Source organism: Squalius cephalus (assembly GCF_949319135.1).
Source record: "Squalius cephalus genome assembly, chromosome: 25".
Classification (NCBI taxonomy): Eukaryota; Metazoa; Chordata; class Actinopteri; order Cypriniformes; family Leuciscidae; genus Squalius; species Squalius cephalus.
Window position 1 is genome coordinate 9,803,738 of NC_137146.1, and position 24,817 is coordinate 9,828,554.

Below are 24,817 nucleotides of genomic sequence, written 5' to 3' on the forward strand. Positions count from 1 at the left end.
AGTTTATTTATCTAAACTAAGTTAAAGTGCCCCTATTATGGATTTTTGAAAAGTGTGTAACATAGCTCTAAGAGAATGAAAACATCCTACAAAGTTTGAAATCTGAAAGTGCACCATATATAAAGTTGTTGCCTTTCAAAAGTAAGAGTCAAGTCTGAGTCAGTGAAATTAATCATTCGTAAGCCGTTTCATTGTGACGTCAAGACGAAACATTAGCATATTGCCCGCCCACTTGTTGCGCGCGCAGACACCAGGGAAAACTTGAACCTCAAACCGGCAGCTGATTCCTGTGGATACTGGTCTGGATAGCATAATGTCGAGAAGACGCTGTGCTCTACAATGTGAAGGTAAAGCCAGTTTTTTTTTTTCACTGCCCAAGGACAAGCATGTTAAGAATCAGTGGTTAAAATTCATCTTTACCACGATATCACAGCGGTATAATCCTAAACTTTTGCTGTGTTCCCTTTATTTCAGCCCGTTCTCATCCCAAGGCGTCATATACTGACGCTTTTGACATTTCGTCTACATCGAACGCACATGGCACCCTTTAGCGTCAATATGAGACGCAGATAGATATGGGCCAGAAGGCGCCTCCTAGCGGTCTAACCCTAACCCTACCCCAGACCTAAACCTACCCATAACCGAACAAAGCTCTGTGCGTGTCATATTGACGCTAAAGGGTGCCATGTGCGTTCGATGTAGACGAAATGTCAAAAGCGTCAGTGTATGACGCCCTAGGATGAGAATGCGTTGTTTATTTCACTGACGACTGCTTCTCAAATCTCGGAGTTCAATGCAGGATTCACAAACCGCTTTCTCTTGAAAGATGGTGTTCAAAATACTTAGTTTTGAGTTTTATATTGTGTTGGTCTCCTGCTAACTGGTTAACTCACATACTGTCTTACTGAAATACTTCTGCTAATCAGCTGTGGACCACTATTACCTATAACTGTGTCTATTAATGCAGATTGTCTGTCGTTCTCACTACTTTGAGGAAAGATTAAGCAAGGACCAAGATTTTACCAACGTTTATGTTACATCAGTCATTCACGCTAGAGCTCGGCTAATGTATGCAGTTATTGATACAGTTTCCACATGTTCACCGCAATAAATTAAAAAAATACTCGGTAAATAAATAAGTACAAGTAAAATAATCGGTTTGTTGATGGACATGCACTTGTTAATGCTGATGGGTGAGGAACATCTTATAATGCACCTGAGTAGTGTATCACTGAGAAAGGTCCTGCTCGAGTTGCCCTTGCGATGGAGGTTCGGGTTGAATGAATAGTTTTTCAATGTTTCATCATCGGACTTGTGCTCGGATTGATATGGTAAAATCAACGTCATTGTTAGTTACTGTTTAGTTTATGGTGTAGGAAGCCTCAGGACAAGCAGAGCTGACGTTGTTATGGCAATGGGCGGTTTTGTTTTTGACGCGCACTGTACACGGTAGACCAATCACAACAGACTGAGCTGTCTGGCCAATCAGAGCAGAGTAGTTTGCGGAAAGGAGGGATTTAGAGAGATTGATTCATCTGACGAGTCGTTTGAGAATCATTGAAAATGTGGTGATGTGCAAATGTATATTATGAGAAAAAGAAACAGTTTTTTGACCTTTGATGCATGTAAACCTTTTGTAGGAGACTCCAAAACAACATTAGGAAACTTTAAAATAGCATAATAGGGGCACTTTAAAGTATATCGCTGCTGAGCTAATTCCAACTTCTATTTAACTCTAAGCGAAGAAAAACGAAAAAGAACTTTGCCGTGAGTATATCGGGATTTTGAATCATGATTAGTGTCTTGCACTGTATGTTACGTGTGCACGAACAGTAAGTTGCTGACTGCAGTTCACTTAACGGCCACAAGGGGTTTTGAATTCTACATATAGCTCCTTTTATGGATACACAAAATCCTATCCAAGAAATTACCCTCAGCCAGACATAGGAGTCAGACATTTTATTCATTTTTTTTTATTTCAATTCCATCACTATCATTTCTACCACAGAATGCTATTAAACACAATACATTATTTGAGATGAGATATAAATGACATTGTGTAAAAAAAGTGCATGGCTTTTAGAGAAAAAATACAGAATTCTCCTGTGATGCATTTATGTACACTGCTAGACAGATTAAATTAACAAGAGAGTGTGAAAAGTGTGAGTGAGAGAGAGTGAAAAGTGCCTATTTGAAGAAAGACTCAAAAAGGAGCCATGTCAAATGCCAAGCTCTATCTTCAGGTAAAATATATCAGATCAAGATCCTGTACATGGAGAAATTCAGACCAATTTTTATCACCTTGGCAGAAATAGACAGACTGAACCTGATATAGGTCTATTCACCTGCAAGATGAAACGGTGTGGGTTAGGCTATATAAGTCATATTGCATTACTACTGGCAGCTCTTTTATACTGTCATTGTTAACTTCAGAAGAAGTCTGACCAAAAGTGCTTTAACTGTATGCACTTGGAGCAATATTTAGTGCTTGTATAGGTAGAGACAGGTGGTTACGCATAACAGAGAGATGATTGATGGGAGAATGCATCAGCTGATTCAGGCAGCATAGCCACAGTAACAAGCTGGAAAATATGATTTTCTTTTGAGTGATTTGTTCCAATCTGATTTGACAGGGAGCGTGACAAGAATCTCTAAGACCGAGTCTCATCTCCTAACCTGTCCGCATTTCCTTCATCTTTCACTGCCCTTTTCATTGCCGTCCCCAAAATCAAACGTTATCGCTCAGAGGTTTCACTATTATAGCTCATGATCCTCAGTTATACCGAGTTCTCAGGAAATAAAGATCCTTCTTTTAAAAGTCCCTGAGAGAAATAAAAAGTCAAAAATGAGACAAGTATGATTTGGTTTTGGAAATATTTGGTGAGAGATTACAGACTTTTAATTGCAAATCTGACCACAGAAGAAACAAAAAAAGATGTTAAGGAAATCTACGTAAAGTGAGAGTATTAACATCAGGATCGTAATGGTCTCAGTGGTTTACTGCAGCTAGTGGAAATATATGAGGGTTGTGTTGGTGGTTGCTGTGGTGATGGTTGCTGTGGTGACCGTGTCCGGTCCCCCACGAAGGGCTCGTGTTAGGAGGCCTTCCCATTAGCTGCGATAATGATGTTTTTCTCCTCTCAGTGGCCGTATGCCCACCCTCCATTACACAATTGCTACACACACTACAAACACGGTGCTCACGGACACACTTGTTGAGACGTGAAACTGTTGATCATGTTGACAAGCCCGGTCACTGTGTTCCCAAAAAGTACAAAACACAAACACACAACAGCGAGAATTAAACTGGAACACCTCATTCAATAATTTGTTGTAGTTTCTAACTCTTGATGACTTAAAGGCATAGTGGCTTCTCTGCCGAATGTATGTGTGGATTGGTTTCAGGTTCAGGCTCACAGAAGAACATTGTATGGCTCAAAGATTGAAATGTAAATTGAAATATTTGGAGTTTAAATATTAGCTTAGTCTCAGATGTTTCGCTTTTTTTTATGGAAGCTTGCTTCCGCTACAGAATACAATTTTTACAATCTCACAATTCAGTTTTTTTTTCTCAGAATTGTGAAATATAAACTTGCAATTGCGAGAAAAAAAGTCATAAGTGCAAGAAAAAAAGTCATAATTGCGAGATATAAACGTGCAATTGCGAGACAAAAATTTCATAATTGCGAGATATTTTTCTCAGGATTGTGGGAGAAAAAGGTAATTGCGACTTTTCTCACAATTCAAACTTTTTGTTTTTTTCTCAGAATTGCATGATATTATGGAAGCTTGTTTCCGCCACTGAATAATAAATAAATAATAATAATTGCGACTTTTTATCTCACAATTCTTACTTTTTTTCTCACAATTGCGATATATCAAGTCAGAATTGTGACTTTTTTCTCAGAAATAAATTATTTCTGAGAAATAAAGTCACAATTGCGAGATATAAAGTCGCAATTGCGAGATATAAAGTCGCAATTCTGAGAAATAAAGTCGCAATTGCGAGATATAAAGTCACAATTCTGAGAAATAAAGTCGCAATTGGGAGATATAAAGTCGCAATTCTGAGAAATAAAGTCGCAATTGCGAGATATAAAGTCAGAATTGCATGATATAAAGTCGCAATTGCGAGATATAAAGTCAGAATTGTGAGATACAAACTATTCTGAGGTAAAAAAAAAAAAAAAAAAGTCCGTCTTTTTTTTACTTAGAATTGGACTTTATATCTCACAATTGTGAGTTTATATCTCACAATTCTGAGAAAAGATGTCAGAATTGCGAGATATAAACTCGCAATTATGTGTTATAAAGTCAGAATTGCGTGATATAAAGTCGCAATTGCGAGAAAAAAAGTCAGAATTCTGACTTTATAACACGCAATTGCGAGTTTATATCTCGCAATTCTGACTTTATAACACGCAATTGCGACTTTATTTCACGCAATTCTGACTTTATATCTCGCAATTCTGACTTTATAACACGCAATTCTGACTTTATAACACGCAATTGCGACTTTATTTCACGCAATTCTGACTTTATATCTCGCAATTCTGACTTTATAACACGCAATTGCGACTTTATTTCACGCAATTCTGACTTTATATCTCGCTATTCTGAGAAATAAAGTCAGAATTGCGAGATGTAAACTCGCAATTGTGAGATAAAAAGTCGCAATTATCTTTTAAAATGTTTTATTTTGTGGCGGAAACAAGCTTCCATAATATGAAGAATTATAATATAATTTTTAATTCAGTGGCGGAATCAAGCTTCAATAATTTTCTTCATCTTCATTTGTTCTCAATTTCTCTCATTGCTCAATCAAATCTCTGATTGTTGTCTAAAGAAACAAGTACGATATTAAAGAGACCTATTATACAGACAGACAGATCTTCTGTAACAATTGTTGCTGTTACAGTCCTCTTCCATCAGAAGAAGAAAAGGTGTTAAAGGTTAAATTTCAAGCCTCAGCAATTCACTTTCTCCCAGTTCGCCTCTTATCTGCTCATCACAACCTTCCCAACTATCTTTAAGATCCATTAAAATTCATCAAACTCAACACCCATAACCGAGTTCCATTTGTTTTTGTTGTTGTTCTGTGTCTTTGTCTGTGCTTTTGAGCATTGTCACAGGCAGAAAGCCTTGAGATCTTGATTATCATGTGCTTTGAAGGCAGAGCTGAGCTATGAGGCAAGTAGAAGCTTCTATGAAAGCGTATGAGTCACACCGTTCCATAGAATCAAACACCTACACACAGACCCACAAAGACATCCACTAGTGTGACGACGCACAGGAATTTCAAAATGAAAAGCCTGGTGACCTCAGCCTTGGCAGTGTGTGCGAATGGTGTGAAATAATGTGGCAGGCGGTGGGCGATGGGGCCGAGCGTGTGCCCACCCACTTGAAAGAAGAGGCACAACAGAAGAACATCTCTCTCTCTTTTTCTTTCTTTCATATGAAGCAGTTCTGCAGTGTGCCAGACTCCCCAAACCACAGTTATTTTCATGCTGAGAAATACTAATGACTTACATTATCTGGATTATGTCAGTTTTAGAGATTTATACACTCAGCTGAGCCAGAAAAGCCAGTGCTTCATCTTAAAAAAATACTAATGCAACAGTGAATGAGATCAGTTTAGATAACCAATTTAACAAAATGAACACACACACACACACACACACACACATACAACAACAACAACAAATTTGACTCCACTAGTGATATTATTAGCAAAGCAATTTGTATGGAAGCACGTTTCCGCCTCAGATTTAAAAAAAAAATAAAAAGGTAATTGTGACTTTATATTTCTCAATTAATTTTATTGTAATGTAACATTAGACAAAAAATGTATCTCACAATGCACCTATATCTTGCTATTTCTTTCTTGTAATTGTGCCTATATTTCTCAATGTATTTCTTTGCATTTACAATTTTTCTTAATCGCAACATTTTTCACACAATTATGACTTTATAATAATGTGATCTCACAAATTTTACTTTATATCTCATAGTGTGACTTTATTTGCCGTACTTTTTTGTAATTGCAACTTTATTTCTTGTGAATATGACTTTGTATCTAACAATTGCATTTTTATACAGTATCTTGCAACTGTGACTATATATCTCACGATGTGACTATTTCTTATTTGTAACTTTTTCTTTCTGGTAGTAAACAGCACCAACTGATACAGAGATAATAATCCACCGATTATGAGCACCCTAAAATGCTTTTAGAGCAATTCTCACACAAACCTTTCCAAAAGACAGACACAAACATACAGACAGACAGAGAAATTGTAAGGTACAAGTGCAGTATATTGTGTCAGTGTGTATGTGTGTACGACTGAATGTGCTGAGTCATTGTGTAAGAATAGCTCTCTCTCTCTCTCTCTCTCTCTCTCTCTCTCTCTCTCTCTCTCTCTGCTTCAGTTGTAGTTTTTCTCCATTAAAAAAATGACAGTTTGAAGTAATGGTGACTAATGCAGAAGCGACAGGCACATTATGTATAAAAGTATGATTCAAATAGTTTATAATTAGTTTTGTGCATTTGTGTATAGGTGGGTGTGATGAAACAACATAGTTGAATCATTTACTTATTAAACTTTCAGCCAATAAGAACAGTAAATATTTGACTTACTCATGATTGACACCCACTAGCACATTCTCCAGTGTTTGTGCCAGTATGCATAAGATAAAAGGCCATTGGTTGAGAATTAAAGGGTTTGTTAATTCTGTCATAATTTTGTGACCAGCTAGGAAGACCAAGATTATCAGTAAAAAATGACTTACATTTCTGTATTTTTATTACATAATGTTATCATATGGCTTCAGAAGGCTTGAAACAACTTTTATAATACTTCTATGGTGCTTTAATGTGTTTCTGTCCTTTTTGTTGACTATAAACTGCCACGAATCTAATAAAATGTCTACTCTTGTGTTCCACAGAAAAAACAACAGCATATGGGTTCGAGGCAACATAAGAGTGAGTAAATTATGAATTTTTTTTGTGTGAATTACACCTTCGTGTGTGCTTCTGGCTGGATTGGGATCAAGTAACAGCAATGTCTCCTCTCAGAAAAGCCCTAGAGCTTTTCCACGCAACCATCCATCTTTTCATCCATCTATCCTCTCACTTTCCCTCTTTAATGCTCATGTTCATCGACTCACTCAGACAGTCCCTTTGGGTATGCTGTCTTCTAAACAAACATGAATTAATCATAGGACAATAAGACAGTGAATTATTATCCTGACTTAAAGGGTCTGCATAGAAACTGAATTACAGTGATGAATGGCTTATTTCGATCTGTCTTATTGTAGCTCAACCTGAATGGCTGCACACACAGTCTTCATCCCTATGCAATAAACTAAATGGTACATAATCTGCAATATCCCATACAATCATGCACTGCCTGTTATCTTGCTTATTAACTAATTAATCATTAATTGCCTTCTCTTAATGGACCCTGATTTCCGGCCCCTCCTGGGACTGTGGATTACCTTTTCATGCTCCCTGCTCGTTCTTTTACAAATGTGACACGTTAAACAAGAACATCAACTTTCTCAATGAGCTGGAGAGCGACTCATTCGAATTAGATAACGTTTATAATTCCTCCCACCAAATTAGCTTAGGGCAATTTGCACGTTAGATGCTGAGTGGTAAGACGTCTTGCTACAGGAAGGTAAATTGCTTAGAACGGGAGTCTTAAAATATTTATAGAAAAATTACACAAATGATGTGTATATTACATGCAAGTGCAAGTTGCTTTCAGTTAAAACAGCTCAAACTGGCATTTTTGTCTGGGATGATCTTAAGCCTTGTCTGTGAAACCAGGGGTCACTGTGGTAAAACCATTAACACAGTAACAAGCATTCTCCCAAAACTCACCCATTGATATGCAAGAATTTAACACAGTTTGAGTCAGTTTGAAAAGATCATTTCTAGAGGCCTGTTCACACCAAGAACGATAACTATAAAGATATCCATAACAATAACTATATTAGCATATTCACCTATGCATAATATTGTTCTGTTTATTATAAGCACGCACTGCAGTTTTGTCGTCTGCCGCTTTAAATTCTGCTCTTTAAAGCAAGATGGATTCTGATTGGCTGTCACTGTTTTTATTGTTCATCAGCTGGAAAAAACTTATTCTGACAGTTGCCGTTATAGTTGTGGTGTGGATTCTTTTATATTTAGAATGATATTAAGAACTATATCTTAATTGTTAGTTATATTGTCCTTGGTTTAAACATGTCTTAAAGCAGGATGGATTCTCATTGACTGTCAATGTTTTATCATTCATTCCTTGCACAAAAGAGCCAAGGAATGAGGACACCGCTTCTAATTAATGAATTGGAAATCCAAAGCAAAGAGAGGACAAAAATCCCTATTAATGGCCATGGTTTTGACATTAAATGTGAAGTATATAGTACATATGGATGTGGTGTTCAGGTGTCCACATATTTTGGCCAAGTCTTCTTTTTTTTTTTAAACATCTAAGCTATCTTCTTATAAACAGTAATTAAGAAAATAGAGAGAAGCCCAGGGAAGTTAAAGACATTCCTTGGCTCATTGGTTCAGTGTTCCCAGTGCTGCTTGGACAGATGTCTCAATCTCTCTCTCTCTCTCTCTCTCTCTCTCTCTCTCTCTCTCTCTCTCTCTCTCCAATTTTGCCTCCACTGAGCTCAATCTAACTGCCAGGCCAATGAAAGTGGGGCTCTTGTTATAAACACCTTTTCAAACTGTTCCTCTGTTGTTGTTTGCTTTAAACTGCAAAGCCAGGAAAACAACTATTGGGAATATAAATCTTCTGCCTATATTCTAAGGATTATTGTTAAGGGAGATGAAAAGCGATGGACAGAAATGAAAAATTCAGTGTAAAGAAAGAGAAGATGTGTTGAATGTACTATTACTTTGAGTGGGTACATAGTGCACTCATTGTTCATTTCAACATGGTAACCTGAAGACAGAAGCATAAAAATTCATAAATATTGTTGTGAAAATGCTAGTTCTTGGAATGGTGCATACAAGTGATCAACAGCATGTCAATGCACAGTGTATAATTTATTTGTATTACACTTAACTCCAATCTTAACTCTAAACTCACCTGTAATGATACAAAAATGCAATGGCTGTAAAATAATATAAATGGATATGAATTGTTTGATATATACATTGGGGTACAAAAGGTTGATATCAATAGTGAGAATTGTTTTATTTAATTGTAATTTAATTTAATACAACATTTTCACTGTATTCTCCCAAATTCTAAAATGGGAGATGACTGGTTGACTGGTTTATAGGAACATGTCAGTGTGTGTTTGTGTGTTTATTCCTGAATTGACTCATTTGTTGTAAATATGTTTAGCGTTTCCTGTGAGCATGTGGTGGGGATTACCATGCAATTCTTGTGCCCAGTTTGAGTCAGCAGGATGCGATGAACCAATAAGCTTCAGGATTCAAATTGTCAGAAAGGTAATTTCTCTCTCATTGTGTTCATCCTTTCCTCTTCTGTGTCTATGCAGATTTTTCCTTCTATTGTTGGTTATCATTTATCTTGACTTGTTTACCTTCAGAGAAAAACAGAGAGACAAATAGGGGATTTTATAGGCTACTGCCATCAGACATGAAGTGCCCACACTGTAAATCCACATAACCCTCAATCTCTCATTTGTGTTGGTCGTCTTGGGATGAAATCGTCATGAGGCCAGACAGATGGAGAGATGTATTAGTGGAGAGATTGTTTATTAATTACATTCAGCCCCCTACTTAAACAGGAGCTGCTGTGGCTGAATGAAATATGTGTCAGTAGATGTACAGTATATCAGAACCATACAGATTTAGTGACTATATAAGGTAAATCACAGTGAAAAAACACAAATAGCTTACTGCAACTGCTGTTTTCACTGGGGTCTAGCAACACTTCCAGGCAGGAGATCCTGGCAGATAGAGCAAGAGCTAAGACAGTGACATCTGTTCGGAGAAAGTAAAATGCTCAAAATAAACTACAAAGTCACAATGTAAGGTCTTTAGAGGGATAGTTCACCCAAAAATGAAAATTCTGACATCATTTACTCACCCTCATTTTGTTCAGAACCTGTATGAGTTTCTTTCTTCTGTTGAACACAAAAGAAGATGTTTTAAAGAATGTTGGTAACCAGACAGTTGACGGCAACCATTGACTTCCATAGTATTTTTCCCCTACTATGGAAGTCAATGGCTACTGTCAACTGTTTAGTCACCAATATTCTTTAAAATATCTTCTTTTGTGTTCTGCAGAAGAGAGAAAGTCATACAGGTTTGAAATGATGTGAAGGTTAGTAAATTATGTCAGAGTTCTCATTTTTGGGTTAACTATCCCTTTAAGACTTGTTTTCAGGGATTAAATCTTAATGTTTGTTTATGTGTTTGTTTGTATTTACAACATTTGGTTAAGTTTATGCTTAAAAAGGGGAAAACAAGCTTAAACATAGAATCAAAGACATTATCTGACAAAAACTGTTATTATCTTTTACAGTTTTGATCAAATGTGAATGTATCTAAGAATCTAAGAAAACATGTCTGATTAAGAAAATGATTCAAAAAAGTTTGAGGTAAAATGAGGATAAAGATTACGGGAAGGAAAATTACATCATTGACATTCAGCTCACATTTTCTCTCCTCCCTTCCTTTCTCTGCACCTCTCTCCTCTCCCTCTCCGTTCCATCACTCTTACTCTCTTTCCCACTAACTCTGTCTCTATTTCTCCTCTTCTCTCAATCCAGGTCTCCTCCTTCCTCTCACATCAACTTTTCCCCAGACTCCACTGCACAGCAAGCAAACAGAGCTTTACTCAGTTCAGGTTTTCTCTGAACATCGTACAGCTCAAGTGAGATTTGAGCTCTGATCTTTGACTCTTTCCAGAACCCATTGTAGACCAAACTCCCACCTCTCTCTGAAAACTGAATCTTCGATACCTTTTTATGGTTATAAACTTCAGTTCTTCTCTTGCCTCCTAAAATAAACTCAGCTTTTTTTTTGTGTTAGTCAATTTACATTTACAGGAACATCTATAAATTTACATTTATTCACATTTTACCAGTATCTGTTTTCCCTAGGAATCAAACCCATTACTTTGATGTTGCTAGTCCATATAATGCCAGGCCAGCACAATATACTGTAGAAGCAATAATACAATATGAGTCCAAATATTTACTCAGACAGGTATTACAGACATTAAACACAACCAGTACTTTCAGCTGTGAAGTCACAATGGTGCCCTAAAGCTGTAACCATGGAAACCACTCTTTGTCAGTTTGCTGGAACGTTATGGCAAAGCATGGGCTACAGGAGGCATCGTTGCCATGGCAATAACCATATAAAACAGTGATGATCATTACAAGCCCTGCTTTTATGTCTACAGCATGGTCAAAGGTTAGATGCAGGAAGATAAAAACATATTTCTATTTGAACAACCTGAACAATCCTCACTGTGGATTAAAATAAACCACATGCAAAATCTAGTTGTGCTAGAAAGGTTCTATATTGGCATTGATGGTTCCAACACCTTTAACATCTATGAAAACATTACATTGCACAAAAGGTTCTTTATAGTGTGAAAAGGTTTTTTAGATTTTTCTAATGTTCTTCACTCTAAGAAAAAATGGTTCTTTTGAGAACTGTTTCACTGAACGGTTCTTTGGGGAACCCAAAATGGTTGGCATTGTTCCAAAAAACCCTTTTGGAAGTGTAAAATGGATATGTTCAATATCAAATAACTCTCAGAGGAGAGCAAAAGGCACTGGAGCGGTCCAGGTAGGGGAGCCATGCTGAATCACGGGCTCAGTACTTGATTAGACATGCATGGGTAAATCCAGAGCCGTGCCCCTGCACTTCAGCAGTCTGTTCCACTGTTATTAAATGATCTGTTGGCCAGAGACTGTCTGTCTGTCTGAGGAATTCAGAGAGAGCTGGGACAGTTTAACCCTGGCCGTGATTGAACTTCCTCTGGATAAATAAAAATACAATCTGTCAAAATTTTTGTGAGAACATTGTTGGAATAATATCAATAGAACGTCAGAAGGAAAAGATTAGGGTAAACTCTCAAGTGCATTGACGTAATTGGCCTCAATTTCATCTTCAAGATCCAAAAAGGCCAAACTATTACTGGTACTGTAATCGTCTCTGTCCATGGTGCTGAACCAAGCCTATGACTGGCTTTCATTTATGAGCACTTTTTTTCTCCTCTGTAGGCAAATATTGGTACAAAGTCTGTTGCATCTGTAATACTTTTCTTGGTGTTGACAAAAAGTATAGAGGGCAAATGCTAAATGTTTCTACTTCATTATGGCAAACTGTTTTTGCATGGTATAAAGATGTGTTATGCCTTTCACACACTCTTAAAAATAAATGGAACCTTTGTATTGCACAAATGATTATTTTAGCTTTTCTAAATTGTTATTTGCACTTTGCACTTTTAAGAACTTTTCACTGAAAGATTCTTTGGGGAAGCCAAAATGGTTCTTCTGTTGCATCGCTGTGAAAAGCCTCTTTTAGAAACCTTTATTTTTAGAGTGTAAAGCGCTCATCAGATGATCAGTTAAAGTATGTGCGTCCTGAGACAATAATTGTACGTGTAAAACAGTAGCCTATAGTAGTAGGGTAATTGCAAACCGTTTCTATAACAGGCTGTCACACAAAATACAATTCCGTCACATAATCGTTATCTCTATGCGTGTTGTATGGTCTAACGTTTACAGACCAATCAGAAAAGCGTTCCTTTCCACAAACAGCTTCCCGTGATTAAGTGTAATGGGGGTGGGGGCACCGGCGGCATTTACCGGTCGGCTCTTCGGGAAACTGGAACTTCTGAATCAGCTCCGTAACTGAGCATTTAAGTGCCGCATCTCGTTCGTTCGTGAATATTTTTTTGTGCGGACCTGTCTTGTGTTCAGCGCAGTAACGAATGTCTTAAGTCGGTCAGGAAATGCACACAAGTGGCCGAGCTGGATCTGCGCGGAGCTCGCACGCATTCTGCGCCGCGGGTCGGTGGTGGAGATTCGTGTTTTTAGACTGGTAACAGCGGATAGCGGTTGTGCTGGGCGCGGTACGGGATTAATATGGATCAATGACACGCACCTCATAGATAATGGAATATACAAAACTGTATTTGCGCATTTGAAACTGTTTGTAAGTAGGCTGCATGACCAGTTCACTGTTATAGGTACCGTACAGGATTCATCCTTTCCAAGACGCTGTGGACATATTCAAAGAGAAAAGTGATTCGTTTCTATTAGTCTACGAGAATTGAGCATATCACCTCTGGCATTCGGATCAACGACGCAGTTATGGAAATTGGGTCTCTCAGATGGCATGAAACTGCAAGACGTGACTGGTAATAATTCAGAACCACATTTATTTCCCTGTCGAAAAAAACAACAACAATTAAACCAGCCAGGTTTTGGCCACTTTTCAGCTCGTCAGGCTGGTTTAAGGGTTTTTCTTTTTTTCACTTGTCTAGGAATATAACCTGTCACTCCCTTAGAAAGTGACCACTACTGCCCATGAGTGCGAATTATGGGGTGGGGATGGAGACTGGATGTTGACCCCCAAGGCTTGAACCCCGCAAAGGACGTCAAAACAAATTAATTGAGGGGTCTAAACTTACGTTATGTATATATGTTTCACTACTCGATCGCTGTGGGATGCTAAATCATAATAGTTCCATTATGTATCGTTTCGTTGTAGTTTTACATATCCCAAACCGTTTTAGCGTTTTGTTTAAAATGTCTTTGAGGTGGGCTATAATTGAGCTACTGTACTGGCGGCGCAAAAGACCATTTGGGTTGCGTGAGACGAACCTCAGCCGACTGCGCCCCAAAATGAACTGACAGAATACTGAAAGAAAAGTCGTCAGCTTTGAAAGTCACTGATTAGGCTAAATCGCACACTGATGTTGGCACATGCCTCTAGGCTACGTTGTAGAGTTTCGAATGCATTTTGATTCTGAATTCTCTTTTTGAAGTAAATAACAAAGCAGTACTAACAAGATGTCTCTGACCCAGCAGGACCTGATGATATTCAACGCAACGCTTCATCATTTCAGTGATCCAGCTGCGTGGGTTGAACACTGATGCTCCGGATCTCTGATGCTGATGCTGGTTCATCGCCCTTGCGCTGTTGCTGCATTCTAGGATGTTGCGACAAGTGTTGCACGAAGGGCTTAGGACATCATTCCACAAACTGGGCCACTTTGTCGCCAATCACCCGGTGTTTTTCGCCTCCGCGCCCGTGCTGATCTCTATCCTGCTGGGCGCGAGCTTCAGCAGATACCGCATAGAGGAAAACGTGGAGTACCTGTTAGCCCCCAAACACAGCCTGGCGAAGATCGAGGGGAACTTGGTGGATAGTTTGTTCCCCGTGAACCGGTCCAAACACACGCTGTACTCGGACTTGCAAACACCCGGGAGATATGGCCGGGTCATCGTGACTTCGCGCAGGGGGAGCGTGTTGGACCCTCACCACGTCAACACAGTCCTAAAGGTGAGCAACAAATTTGCTTTGTTTCACACGTTTGAACGGCTACAGTTTTGTCAAAACTCCATGAGTCAACATTTTGTTGATTTGGCTACTTTTTGGCACCTCCAACAACATTTTTCTTTGAAGCTTGTTAGTCTTTCTCATATTTCAGAGGTAAAACATGTAAAGGAAATCAAGTGGATACACTTAAAAAAAAAAAAGAATTATAATTCTGCCTTACATTTTTAAGTAGGCTACAATCAACTTGAATGTTTAAGTCATTTTATCTTAAATTATATTTAAATTACTTAGAAAACAAAATCTTGTATAACTTATAAAAAAGCTGAAAATTGCTTGACTTATTTTGATGAGTCCCTTTTTTCAGGAATCAGTGGGAGAATAACTGACAAAAGTCTGCCTTTCAAAATTGAACAAATCTGTAATTTTAACTCTTCTGTGGAACGGGTGCTATCATATTAACTGGATTTCAAATAAAAGTTGTCTTCCCACAGCTCTCCAGCAGATATATATTTTTAGTATTAGAAATATTTAATGCAATGTGCCAGTCAGAGTTTTATTTTGTGGCCTACTTTTTCTTCCTGTAGCACAGCTTTCCCAATTCAGATCCCAAATTCACTCCCCAACATGAAATATGATGCTAGCAACTTCTGCTTATACTGTACTGGCAAATGAGCAGTTGACCTCTTTTTGTGAGATTTTGAAATTGTGGCTTTACATAAAGTGACATTTTGCTAGCATAGACTCTTTATTATTTAATGCAAAATACTCACTTCTCGTGCATCGTGCTCATCCTTTCTAACTCAAAACATTAATTTCAATTTAAGCTAATTGAACTAAGCCTGAGCCGTGAGCAGCAACCGCATCTAAAGAACTTTTTAAAATTCACACAGCATTGCATTTTCCAGAAATAAAACCTTCTTTATATTCTCCCTGCACACACACAACACAACAGGTCTCAGTATTACCTTGTTCACTGTATCATAGACCACCTTTGGTGAGCTCTCCTCTGCTGATCCACGATTTAAAAGAGTGTGACAATTTTGTAGGCCTATGTCAAGATCTGATCTGATTCTGAAAGAGGGACAAATCATGGTTCAAAGGATTTGAGGTTATTATATTCTGTGCAATATATCGTTTTTTTTCTGTCTGTTGATATGCATAAAGACTGTGGGCATGCAATGTCATGCTTTAGTCTCCAACTGAGGGTTAATTATCAAGCTTGAGCAATTAGAGGCCTGATCGGTGTGTGTCTGACATTTCTTTGCTGCTCGAGGAGGCCGGAGGATTGGAGGAGGTAGCCTCCCCCGGTGATCTGAGTCTGACACAGTCTAATCAGTCTGACATTAACAACGCAGAGACACTGACCTCAGAGGACAATAAATCCGCTTCTCACATGGATTCCTGTTGAAAAAAAGTCTAAAAAGTTTTTCTTTTATGTTCTGTTTGTCTTGTTGGCACACTCTTCCTGCAGCAACATGCTTTCTTGTTGCCTGGCAACAAGATAGTAGCAACTGAATGCGATGAAATGTGACATAATCAAATACTTAAAGTTTACCCTTGAGTATTAAAGGTTTTATTTTTAATTTATTCCTAATGTGTGCATGAACATACACTACCATTCAAAACTTTTTGTTAAAAGAAAATAAGAAAATAATACTTTTATTCAGCAAGGACACATTCATTTGATCAATGACAGTAAAGACTTTAACCTTGTTACAAAACAAATCATTTCAAATAAATGTTGTTCTTTTGAACTTTCTGTTCATCAAAAATGCATCACGGTTTCCATAAAAATATTAGGCAGCACAACTGTTTTCAACGCTGATAATAATAAATGTTTCTTGAGCACCAAATCAGCATATTATAAAGATTTTGAGGGACTATGCGACTCTGAAGACTGGCGTAATGCTGAAAATTCAGCTTTGTCATCACAGTAATGAATTACATTTAACATTTGATCAAATAAATTCTGCCTTGTTGAGCATAGTAGACTTCTTACAAAAACATAAAAAAAACCTTTTATCTATTACCTGTCTGTATTAGTAAAACATTTTATCCTTCTCTTTTTCCACCTCAAGCTACACAACACAATCACTCAGATCCAGGTTCCTATGCTGGGATTCAACTACACTTTTGCCCACCTCTGCCTGCTGGATGATAGCAAGAGCTGCATCGTGGACGACATCCTGCGGGTTCTGGAAGAGATGAGATCGGCACGTGCATCCAACCATTCAGTAGCCCCTCTGCGTTATCCCATCACCAAACTCAAAGATGGGCGGGAGGCCTACATTGGGCACCAACTGGGCGGAGTCCTGGCAGGTGGAGGGAGAGACGGAGTGCGTTCTGCTCGAGCCCTTCAACTCACGTACTACCTGCAAGCGGTCAGCCCACTGAACGAAGTGGTGGCGGCCAGCTGGGAGCTGCTGTTCTGCAGGGAGCTGGAGAACTTTGGAGAGGCTCATCCGGAGCTTAGTCTAAACCCCTTTACCTCTTCTTCTCTTCAGAGGGACTTCCAAAGGACCAGTCGTGTATCAGAGCGGCCGCTGCTCTTTAGCCTGGCCGCATGTCTCACACTGGCCATGCTGTGCTGCTCAATGCGAGACTGTGTGCGTACAAAGCCCTGGCTGGGCCTTCTGGCTCTGGTGACCGTCAGCCTTGCTACACTCACCTCTGCGGGCATCTTCAACCTCACAGGAGGGAAATACAATTCAACATACCTGGGCATCCCTTTTGTCATGTTAGGTGAGATTATATTATTTCTCCCTGTTATGCAAATTTTTTAAGCTTTAAAAGAAGTCTCTTACGCTCACCAAGGCTGCATTTATTTGATCAGGAATACATTAAAACAGCAATACTGTGAAATTGGATTACAATTTAAAATAACTGTTTTCTATTTTAATATATTTAAAATGTAATTTATTCCTGTGATTGCAAAGCTGAATTTTCTGTAGCCATTACTCCAGTATTCAGTGTCACATTATCCGTCAGAAAACATCCTAGCTTGCTGATTTGGTGCTTAAGAAAAGTTTCTTCTTATTACTAATATTGAACACAGGTATGCTGTTTAATATTTCTGAGGAAACTTGTTTGTTTTTTTACAGGATTCCTTGATAAATAGAATGTTCAAAAGAGCAGCGTGTATTTGAAATAGATTTTGTAACAGTGTAAAAGTCTTTAATGTTCATCAATTTAAAGCATCCTCCAATATTTTTTAATGGTATATTTATCATCCCGGTGATGTGTGCTCTTTTCTCTTTAGTTGCTAGTCGTCGTTGCGGTTTGCATGTTCGCTCCGTTCTTTTGATCTTCCATTTACTTACTGTGACTGTCAGGTTAAACGAGTACACCTTCTGACTGACCGCAAAGCTCTGCACTGCACTTTTGTCGAGGTGTATCATTAAAAATGAAACGCTCCACATCAAAGGAATTCCTAATAGAGCCCAACAGACAACCTTTAGAGGAATTCCAACCCCTTATTTTGTCTTCTGTCCATGAGCCATTCTGGGTGAATCAACTGTGTGCTTGTGGAACAGATTCACACAAGCAGATATCTTGCGATAATTACCAACACGCATACATGCATCCTGACAGATCACATCCATCTCGCTTGCTCTTGTTGGCCATCTCTTACACAGCAATTAGTGCCACATGTGGGAGGAGGCTTCTGTTGAGAAAATAACAGGCTGGGGCAAAAGACAGAGAAATGAAAAGAAAAAATGGAAAAGAAAAACGAAGGCTTGGAAAAATAGACGAAGGCTGAGACGAGACTATGCGTTTGGATTGACCCTGTGCCACCCACTCCAAAAAATTAATAATGCATTTCTATCTCAAGACGACTGACATCTGTGTCCTTCTTATAACACTCCAACAGTTCAATCCTAACCTTGGCAATTGTGCCAATCCACGTCAGCAATCTCAGAACTCGCCCCGCTGGTTTCCAATTGCAGCCTGGGAGTGACAGCGTCTCCTTGCAGAGTTCTCCTGCAGAGCACTTTCTTAGTGTAAAAACAGAACTTGCTAGAGCCGCCCAGTGTCGCTGCATATAAATGTCATTCCAGGCTGCTCTTACTGGATTGAATAAGGTTCAAAGAAAAGCAGGGATATATGTAATAATTACATCATAACGGATGTCTGACAAAACAATAGCCCTTATCTCTGTAAGCCACCGGCCTTTTATTTAAAACAAATTCCATTACAAGGATATTAGCTGTCAACTGGAATCATCTGACAGTCCTCTGATGATAATGGAAAGATGGAAGGAGGAGATATCATAGGCCATAATTGCTAAGATTGTCATGTTTATTAAGAGGAAAAGGGGGAGATGAGCGAAGATGTTCAGGAGATAAAGGACTTGCATATTGAGAATCAGTCTGTGTGTCACATTGGTATTTTTTATTTTCTTTTGAGATGAGTGGAAATGAAATTGTTGGTTCTTTTAGTATGGAGGAAAACGACTAAAAGAGAGAGAGAGAGAGATCGAAGGTAAAAGTGTTAGAGAACAGGAAAAACCAGCATGAGAATAGGAATTCATTCTCTCTTTCACTTTGTTTACTCTTACTGACAGATCTTGATTGTGTAGTTTAGCAACCATCTACACGTACGTGTTCATTTAAGTTGAGATCTTTAGCTCTGCCGGAAATCAGTACACTAGAGTCCAATCGGGAAGGCCACGACCTCAAGTCAGCACTGTCTGGTGACTGCTAGATTTTGTGCCAGGCACACATCCAAGGTCTTTGTGAGAGAGGCAGTACTGGTAATATCTGACTGAGGAAACCTCCGTCATGAATGATGAGTCACTGATGCCGTGGCAAAACTGTAGGTGAGAGCCATCTGCTCACTCTGCCTGCACGAGCGAGTGATGTAGAAAGCTAAAAACATGGAAGCAGAAAAAAAAAAATTGTGATTGCTTGAGTTAAACATGGAAATAAATGTTGTAGTATAAGATTGTTAGCTTCATCATGATACAGACTTTATGTTCAATCGTAGGACCCTGGGTTCCTTTATGTCAATTTCTAAAAGTAGGCTGACCCAGTTTGTCTAATGTCTTGGGCTTCTGTGCTTCTATGAAGTCCCAAGGCTACAGGGGCTGTCAGCCTTCCTCACATCCGTAAGGCTCTCTCCTTACATCAGATCAATTTTGCATGGCATGTGGCTATCATGTGGGAGTGTGACTGAGATTTATTTAGCTACAAATTCATCAGCTGTGAAGATGGAGGAGGACAGAGTGGGCTATAGTTAGATCATGCTCTGTAAATAAAGGTGGTGATGGCCAAGAGGCTTCCTTCCCTCTGCTTTCAAGACTGGATCCTTTCTTTATTTTGATGGATTTTCCTTTAAATTTCACTGGTGGTGATGATGATGAGCAATAAATTAGAAATGGTGTTTTTCCATTGGCTGAAAAGCCTATATTATTAGATTGAATTGAATTTGATAAGAATTTGATTTCATTGTAGAATGTGCAAATGCTACACATGTAAACACTTTTTGACAGCAGTGCCAGAACAGAAGAAAGAGAGCATCTGTTTTTTCTTAGATATTCATTGTTGCGATGCAGCTGCAGAGTGACTGTCTTGTCACCGTTTTGTTCAATTATTTACGTCTCCTCTTTTCCCAGCAGCCATTTATGTCACTTGAAAGAGCTGCCTGCTAAAATCATTCCAAGCGTCGCTTAGACCATTCCACTTCACGTTTTATATATAAAGGTTTATAAATCGCTGAAAGACATATTTTCTCTTTTCATCTCTTCCAGGTCATGGCTTGTTTGGCACATTTGAGATGCTGTCGTCTTGGCGACGGACACGCGAGGACCAGCATGTGAAGGAGCGGGTTGCTGCTGTATTCTCAGACTGTATGCTGCCCTTCACAGCTAGCACGGCCTTGCACGTGGTAACCTTCGGCATTGGGGCAAGTCCGTTCACAAACATTGAGGCCGTGCGTCTCTTCTGTCAGAACGCCTGTATCTCAGTTATCTTCAACTACCTCTACATCCTCACCTTCTATGGCTCCAACCTGGTGTTTGCCGGCTACCTGGAAAACAACTACCGTCACAGTCTATTCTGCAGGCGCGTACCAAAGCCTGAGTTGCTGCAGCAGAAGCCGGCATGGTACCGCTTCCTCATGTACACACATTACAATGAGGAGGCCACAGATGCAGGACCCCTGCGTGCTTACGAGAGTCACCTGCTGCTAGCCTTTATGAAACGGTACTACTGTGACTGGATCACCAACACCTATGTCAAACCATTTGTGGTTCTTTTCTACTTGGTCTATGTTTCCTTCGCCCTCATGGGCTACCTTCAGGTCAGTGAAGGGTCCGATCTTAGTAATGTGGTTGCCACAGAAACAAGCACTATAGCATATACCCGTGCCCAACAGCGGTATTTCAGCAGTTATAGCCCCGTGATTGGCTTCTACATCTATGAGTCCATTGAGTACTGGAACACCAGTGTGCAAGAGGATCTACTAGAGTACACCAAAGGTTTTGAACGCATCTCCTGGTTCGAGAGTTACCTAAACTACCTTCACGGGCTGAACATTACCACTAGCCTGTCACGCAGCAACTTCACAGAGCACCTGCGGTCTGGCTTTCTAAGCCAACCCTGCTATGTGCATTTCTCGGACGATATCATCTTTGCCAAACGTGCGGATGGGGAATTTGATGTGGTGGCCTCGCGTATGTTTCTCGTGGCCAAGACGACAGAAAACAAACGAGAAGAGATGTCAATCCTACTGGACACACTGAGGAAGTTGTCGCTGACCTCCAGGGTGAAGTTCATCATCTTCAATCCATCCTTTGTGTATTTGGACCGCTATGCCTCATCGGTTGGAGCACCGCTGAAGAACTCTTGCATCGCTGCTCTCTTTCTGCTTTTCTTTTCCACCTTCTTGGCAGCTGACCCACTGGTGAACGCCTGGTTGACTGTGACGGTAGCCTCTGTTGAGTTCGGGCTGGTGGGTTTCATGACTCTGTGGCGGGTAGAGTTGGATTGCGTCTCAGTGCTGTGTCTGATCTACGGGGTGAACTATGCTGTGGACTCCAGCGCTCCGCTAGTATCTGCATTTGCTCTAGGCCGGGAATCCACTCGTACACGCTGGGTGAAACTGGCTCTGGAGCGACATGGAGTTCCTGCCCTTCAGAGCTACTTGTGTTATGGGGCAGCTCTGCTCCCTCTTGCGGCCGTGCCCTCAAACCTTACCCGCACACTCTTCAGGTGCCTCTTTCTCACCGCCATCATCACCGCCTTCCACTGTTTGGCCATTGTCCCCGTCCTGCTCACCTTCCTTCCTCCCTCCAAGAAAAATCGACATGAGAGAAAGGATGCTGCGGAAAACAGTGAAGAAATTGAGTGCGTGGAGATGGGGGACAGCACACGTGTGGTTGATCAGATTACCACTGTCTGACCACATGCCCGAAAAAGAGAGGCAGGCTGAAGGATGTACAAGAGAGAAAAAAACAAAACACCCCAAGGGGGTGACAGAGGGAGACCTGAGATATGAGAGTTAGCCTTTGTGCAGCTGGGCTTCCAGTTCCCATACTTAATTAAGCCAGAGGTGGCTTTTAAGTACTTTATGGGTGTACTTTAGCATAAACAAGTATGGCTTTTGTTTGATGGTTAAAACAGTAGATGAGTTTGAGGTTAAGCCGTTAGTGCTACAGTATGTGTATTGTTTTCATGGTAAAAGCCCTAAGCAGGTTTGCTGCAGCTCAATGAGAGCGAGGAAGGCCAGATGAACCACACTGCTGCACAGTTGCAGATAATCACAGAGGGGGGCTCCTCTGGTCTGCAACATTACAGCAGCAGTAGAGCGGAAACAGTAACAAGCTATTGCTTTGACAAAGCATAGATAGAGACTTAGAATATTTCTGATGCCCCAAGAACCATAACAAGACTTTCAAGGGCACTAAGCTAAAGACCAATCAGCCATATTCATATCTGCTGATAGCCATGACTTTAATGTGCCCCTCTTAGAGGTTTTGGTGAGACCATATTTTTGGGATATAGTGTTATTCAATCTGCAAAGAGTTTGAAAATATCAGAAGGTTCGTAATATTTTCACCATCTGACCATGGTGAAAGTCACCTCCCCACCATAACCAATGTCTCAGAGGCATTTAAGGCTGATCTTGTATAAGGGAATCTATAAGAGAGAAGAAAAATGGGTGGGGGAAAAGAGAAGGACTGAAGGGGGTATGTGCTGGAGAGATACACAGAAGCAAGACTCTGCTGACAGGTTGGTATGCAGTGCATTGCTTCCATGGTAACTCTGGGCATAGTTTAGTTGCATAGTGTCTGTATAATTTCCTACCCCCTAAGTTCAATAAGGGCAATGGTTACCAATTAAGTTGCACTGCAGTGGGAGTATAATCTATGAAGGATTTATCCCTGCTGCTCTTTGCTTATTTTGTTTGCCTCTAAAAATGCTGAAAATCACCTTGTCACAGACTACGCTCTTCATCAATATGCATGAGTCCCTTCATTTTCACCCTACTTTGCCCTCTGTGTATGAGAGGCTTCAAAAAAAGAGATATAGAGAGACCTGGGGCATAAAGAGAGCATAGGAAAGGAGCATCTGGCCAATCAAATCCACTTACTTTTCAAATTCCCCTTGGTCCCAAAAGCAACCGCTGTCAAATCAATCATGAGGTAAAACAGCATCCCCTTTAGCTTTAATGCAGCTAGGGGGCATATCGTTTTTTATTTTTTCAAGTCTCTCTTTCTCAAGCACCCACGTTGGCTATGACAATGACATTTATTATGTCTGTGGCAGAATAGAAAGGTTATGTTGCAGCTTGTGAAATGTTGCTGAATGCATAGCATGCACCAGATAATCATATAAAGGACAAGAAAAGAGAAAAAACAGTAAAGACACGTACATGATTGGACACATTTGCACTCAAACTTAATGTGGCGGCTGTAAAATAGGTTTTTTGGCCATTCCCTACCTACTTGACCACCGGTCCTCACCTACTCCATTCTTTTCCTAAGTAGTACTTCTGAATCGCTGCACAGCCCACAAGCATTTGGATGAGACATACACATATGGCTAATTTAATCTGCCCCTATATATTTTCAGTGCTAGAGCCTCTCACAGCAGATTTTACTGATCTCAGTGCAGTAGCCAGTATTCAATCCTCTCTCAGACTAATCCAAGTATAGTGCTCTGAATGATTCTCTCAACAATTTAATTAAAGTGTTCTAAGATCTCTGAGTGATCTCAAACCAGCAACCCAACTGCAGCTTTCACTGATCTCAGCATGCTGTTGATCTCAGTGGAGCACTCAACTCTGACTGATCTCAGAACTGCACTGTAACTAAAACTTACTGGTCTCTGAAAAGCACTGAAATGCATCAAATACATTCTGTTTGTTCAGCACTTTTGTTGACAGGCCCTATACTGAATAATTTTTTTTTTTTTAATCAGTACTTTTGTTTATCAAAACTGCATAAAATAATAAGGCTCGTTTTCAGGGAATAAACCTTGCATTCTTATTTCTTTGACAAATAGTAGTTTTATCTTAATTATGTAGTGCAATTAAGTAAATTAAGACCCAATAACAAAATTAAGAAAAAAATGTGTGCAGTGTAATCATTTTCCAAATATCTATCTATCTATCTATCTATCTATCTATCTATCTATCTATCTATCTATCTATCTATCTATCTTTCAGCCTTCATTTTGTAGGATCAGCAGTGTGGTTTTATGTGAGTACAATGGTCCAGTTATGTATATGTACTTGAAAGCGTGTACCCTTTAAGAGAAATACCATGGACTTAAAATGATCTTCATTTTATAAATGAAGTTTAAGAGTTCATGATCATTACGATCTCTTATTTGCCTCCTCTGTCAGAATTGCTGGATATGAACATTCAATGCACAGTCCTTCACATACCTCTGCTTTACAGATCCACTCAGGCTTACATCCTTTCATTTTGTTTGTACAACACCTCCATTATTTTACTCAGCCCAAATATGATTGCTCTGAAGCAGTATTGGCACAAGGCCCTTTGAAGATGTCAAAGCCAGTGGGAAGAATGAGGGGGGAAAGTATTTACTGTACACCCACACTGGCTTGCACACACATAAATACACACACAAATTTAGCCTAGAGTACATGCATTCTACCTGACTGATATGCCTCTGGAGATGATTGTTGTTTTTTTATGTTTCTATGAATTTCAGAAGAATAAAAATAAAAAGAGGTTGAGAAAAGTGAACGATGACGCATCATTTGTTTGTCTTATTCCTTATTAAACAGTAAATCGAATCAATTGTTCTGCTCCATTTTCAGTTTTGCAGC

At 39.5% G+C, this 24,817-nt stretch overlaps 1 protein-coding gene across 1 annotated transcript; it reads left to right on the forward strand.

Moving 5' to 3' along the window:
• The first annotated feature begins 14,117 nt into the window (after positions 1-14,117).
• On the forward strand, positions 14,118-21,994 carry ptchd1 (patched domain containing 1). The gene is made up of 3 exons (XM_079862874.1): positions 14,118-14,521; positions 16,597-17,260; positions 20,268-21,994. Exons 1-3 carry the CDS (start codon positions 14,174-14,176, stop codon positions 21,917-21,919), a joined length of 2,664 nt encoding a protein of 887 aa, XP_079719000.1. The 5' UTR covers positions 14,118-14,173; the 3' UTR covers positions 21,920-21,994.
• Positions 21,995-24,817: the final 2,823 nt, after the last annotated feature.

Coding starts and splice junctions, on each gene's coding strand:
- ptchd1 (XM_079862874.1), top strand. CDS start 14,174: ATGTTGCGACAAGTGTTGCACGAAGGGCTTAGGACATCATTCCACAAA. Junction 14,522..16,596: donor ACGTCAACACAGTCCTAAAG/GTGAGCAACAAA, acceptor TTCCACCTCAAG/CTACACAACACAATCACTCA. Junction 17,261..20,267: donor CATCCCTTTTGTCATGTTAG/GTGAGATTATAT, acceptor CATCTCTTCCAG/GTCATGGCTTGTTTGGCACA.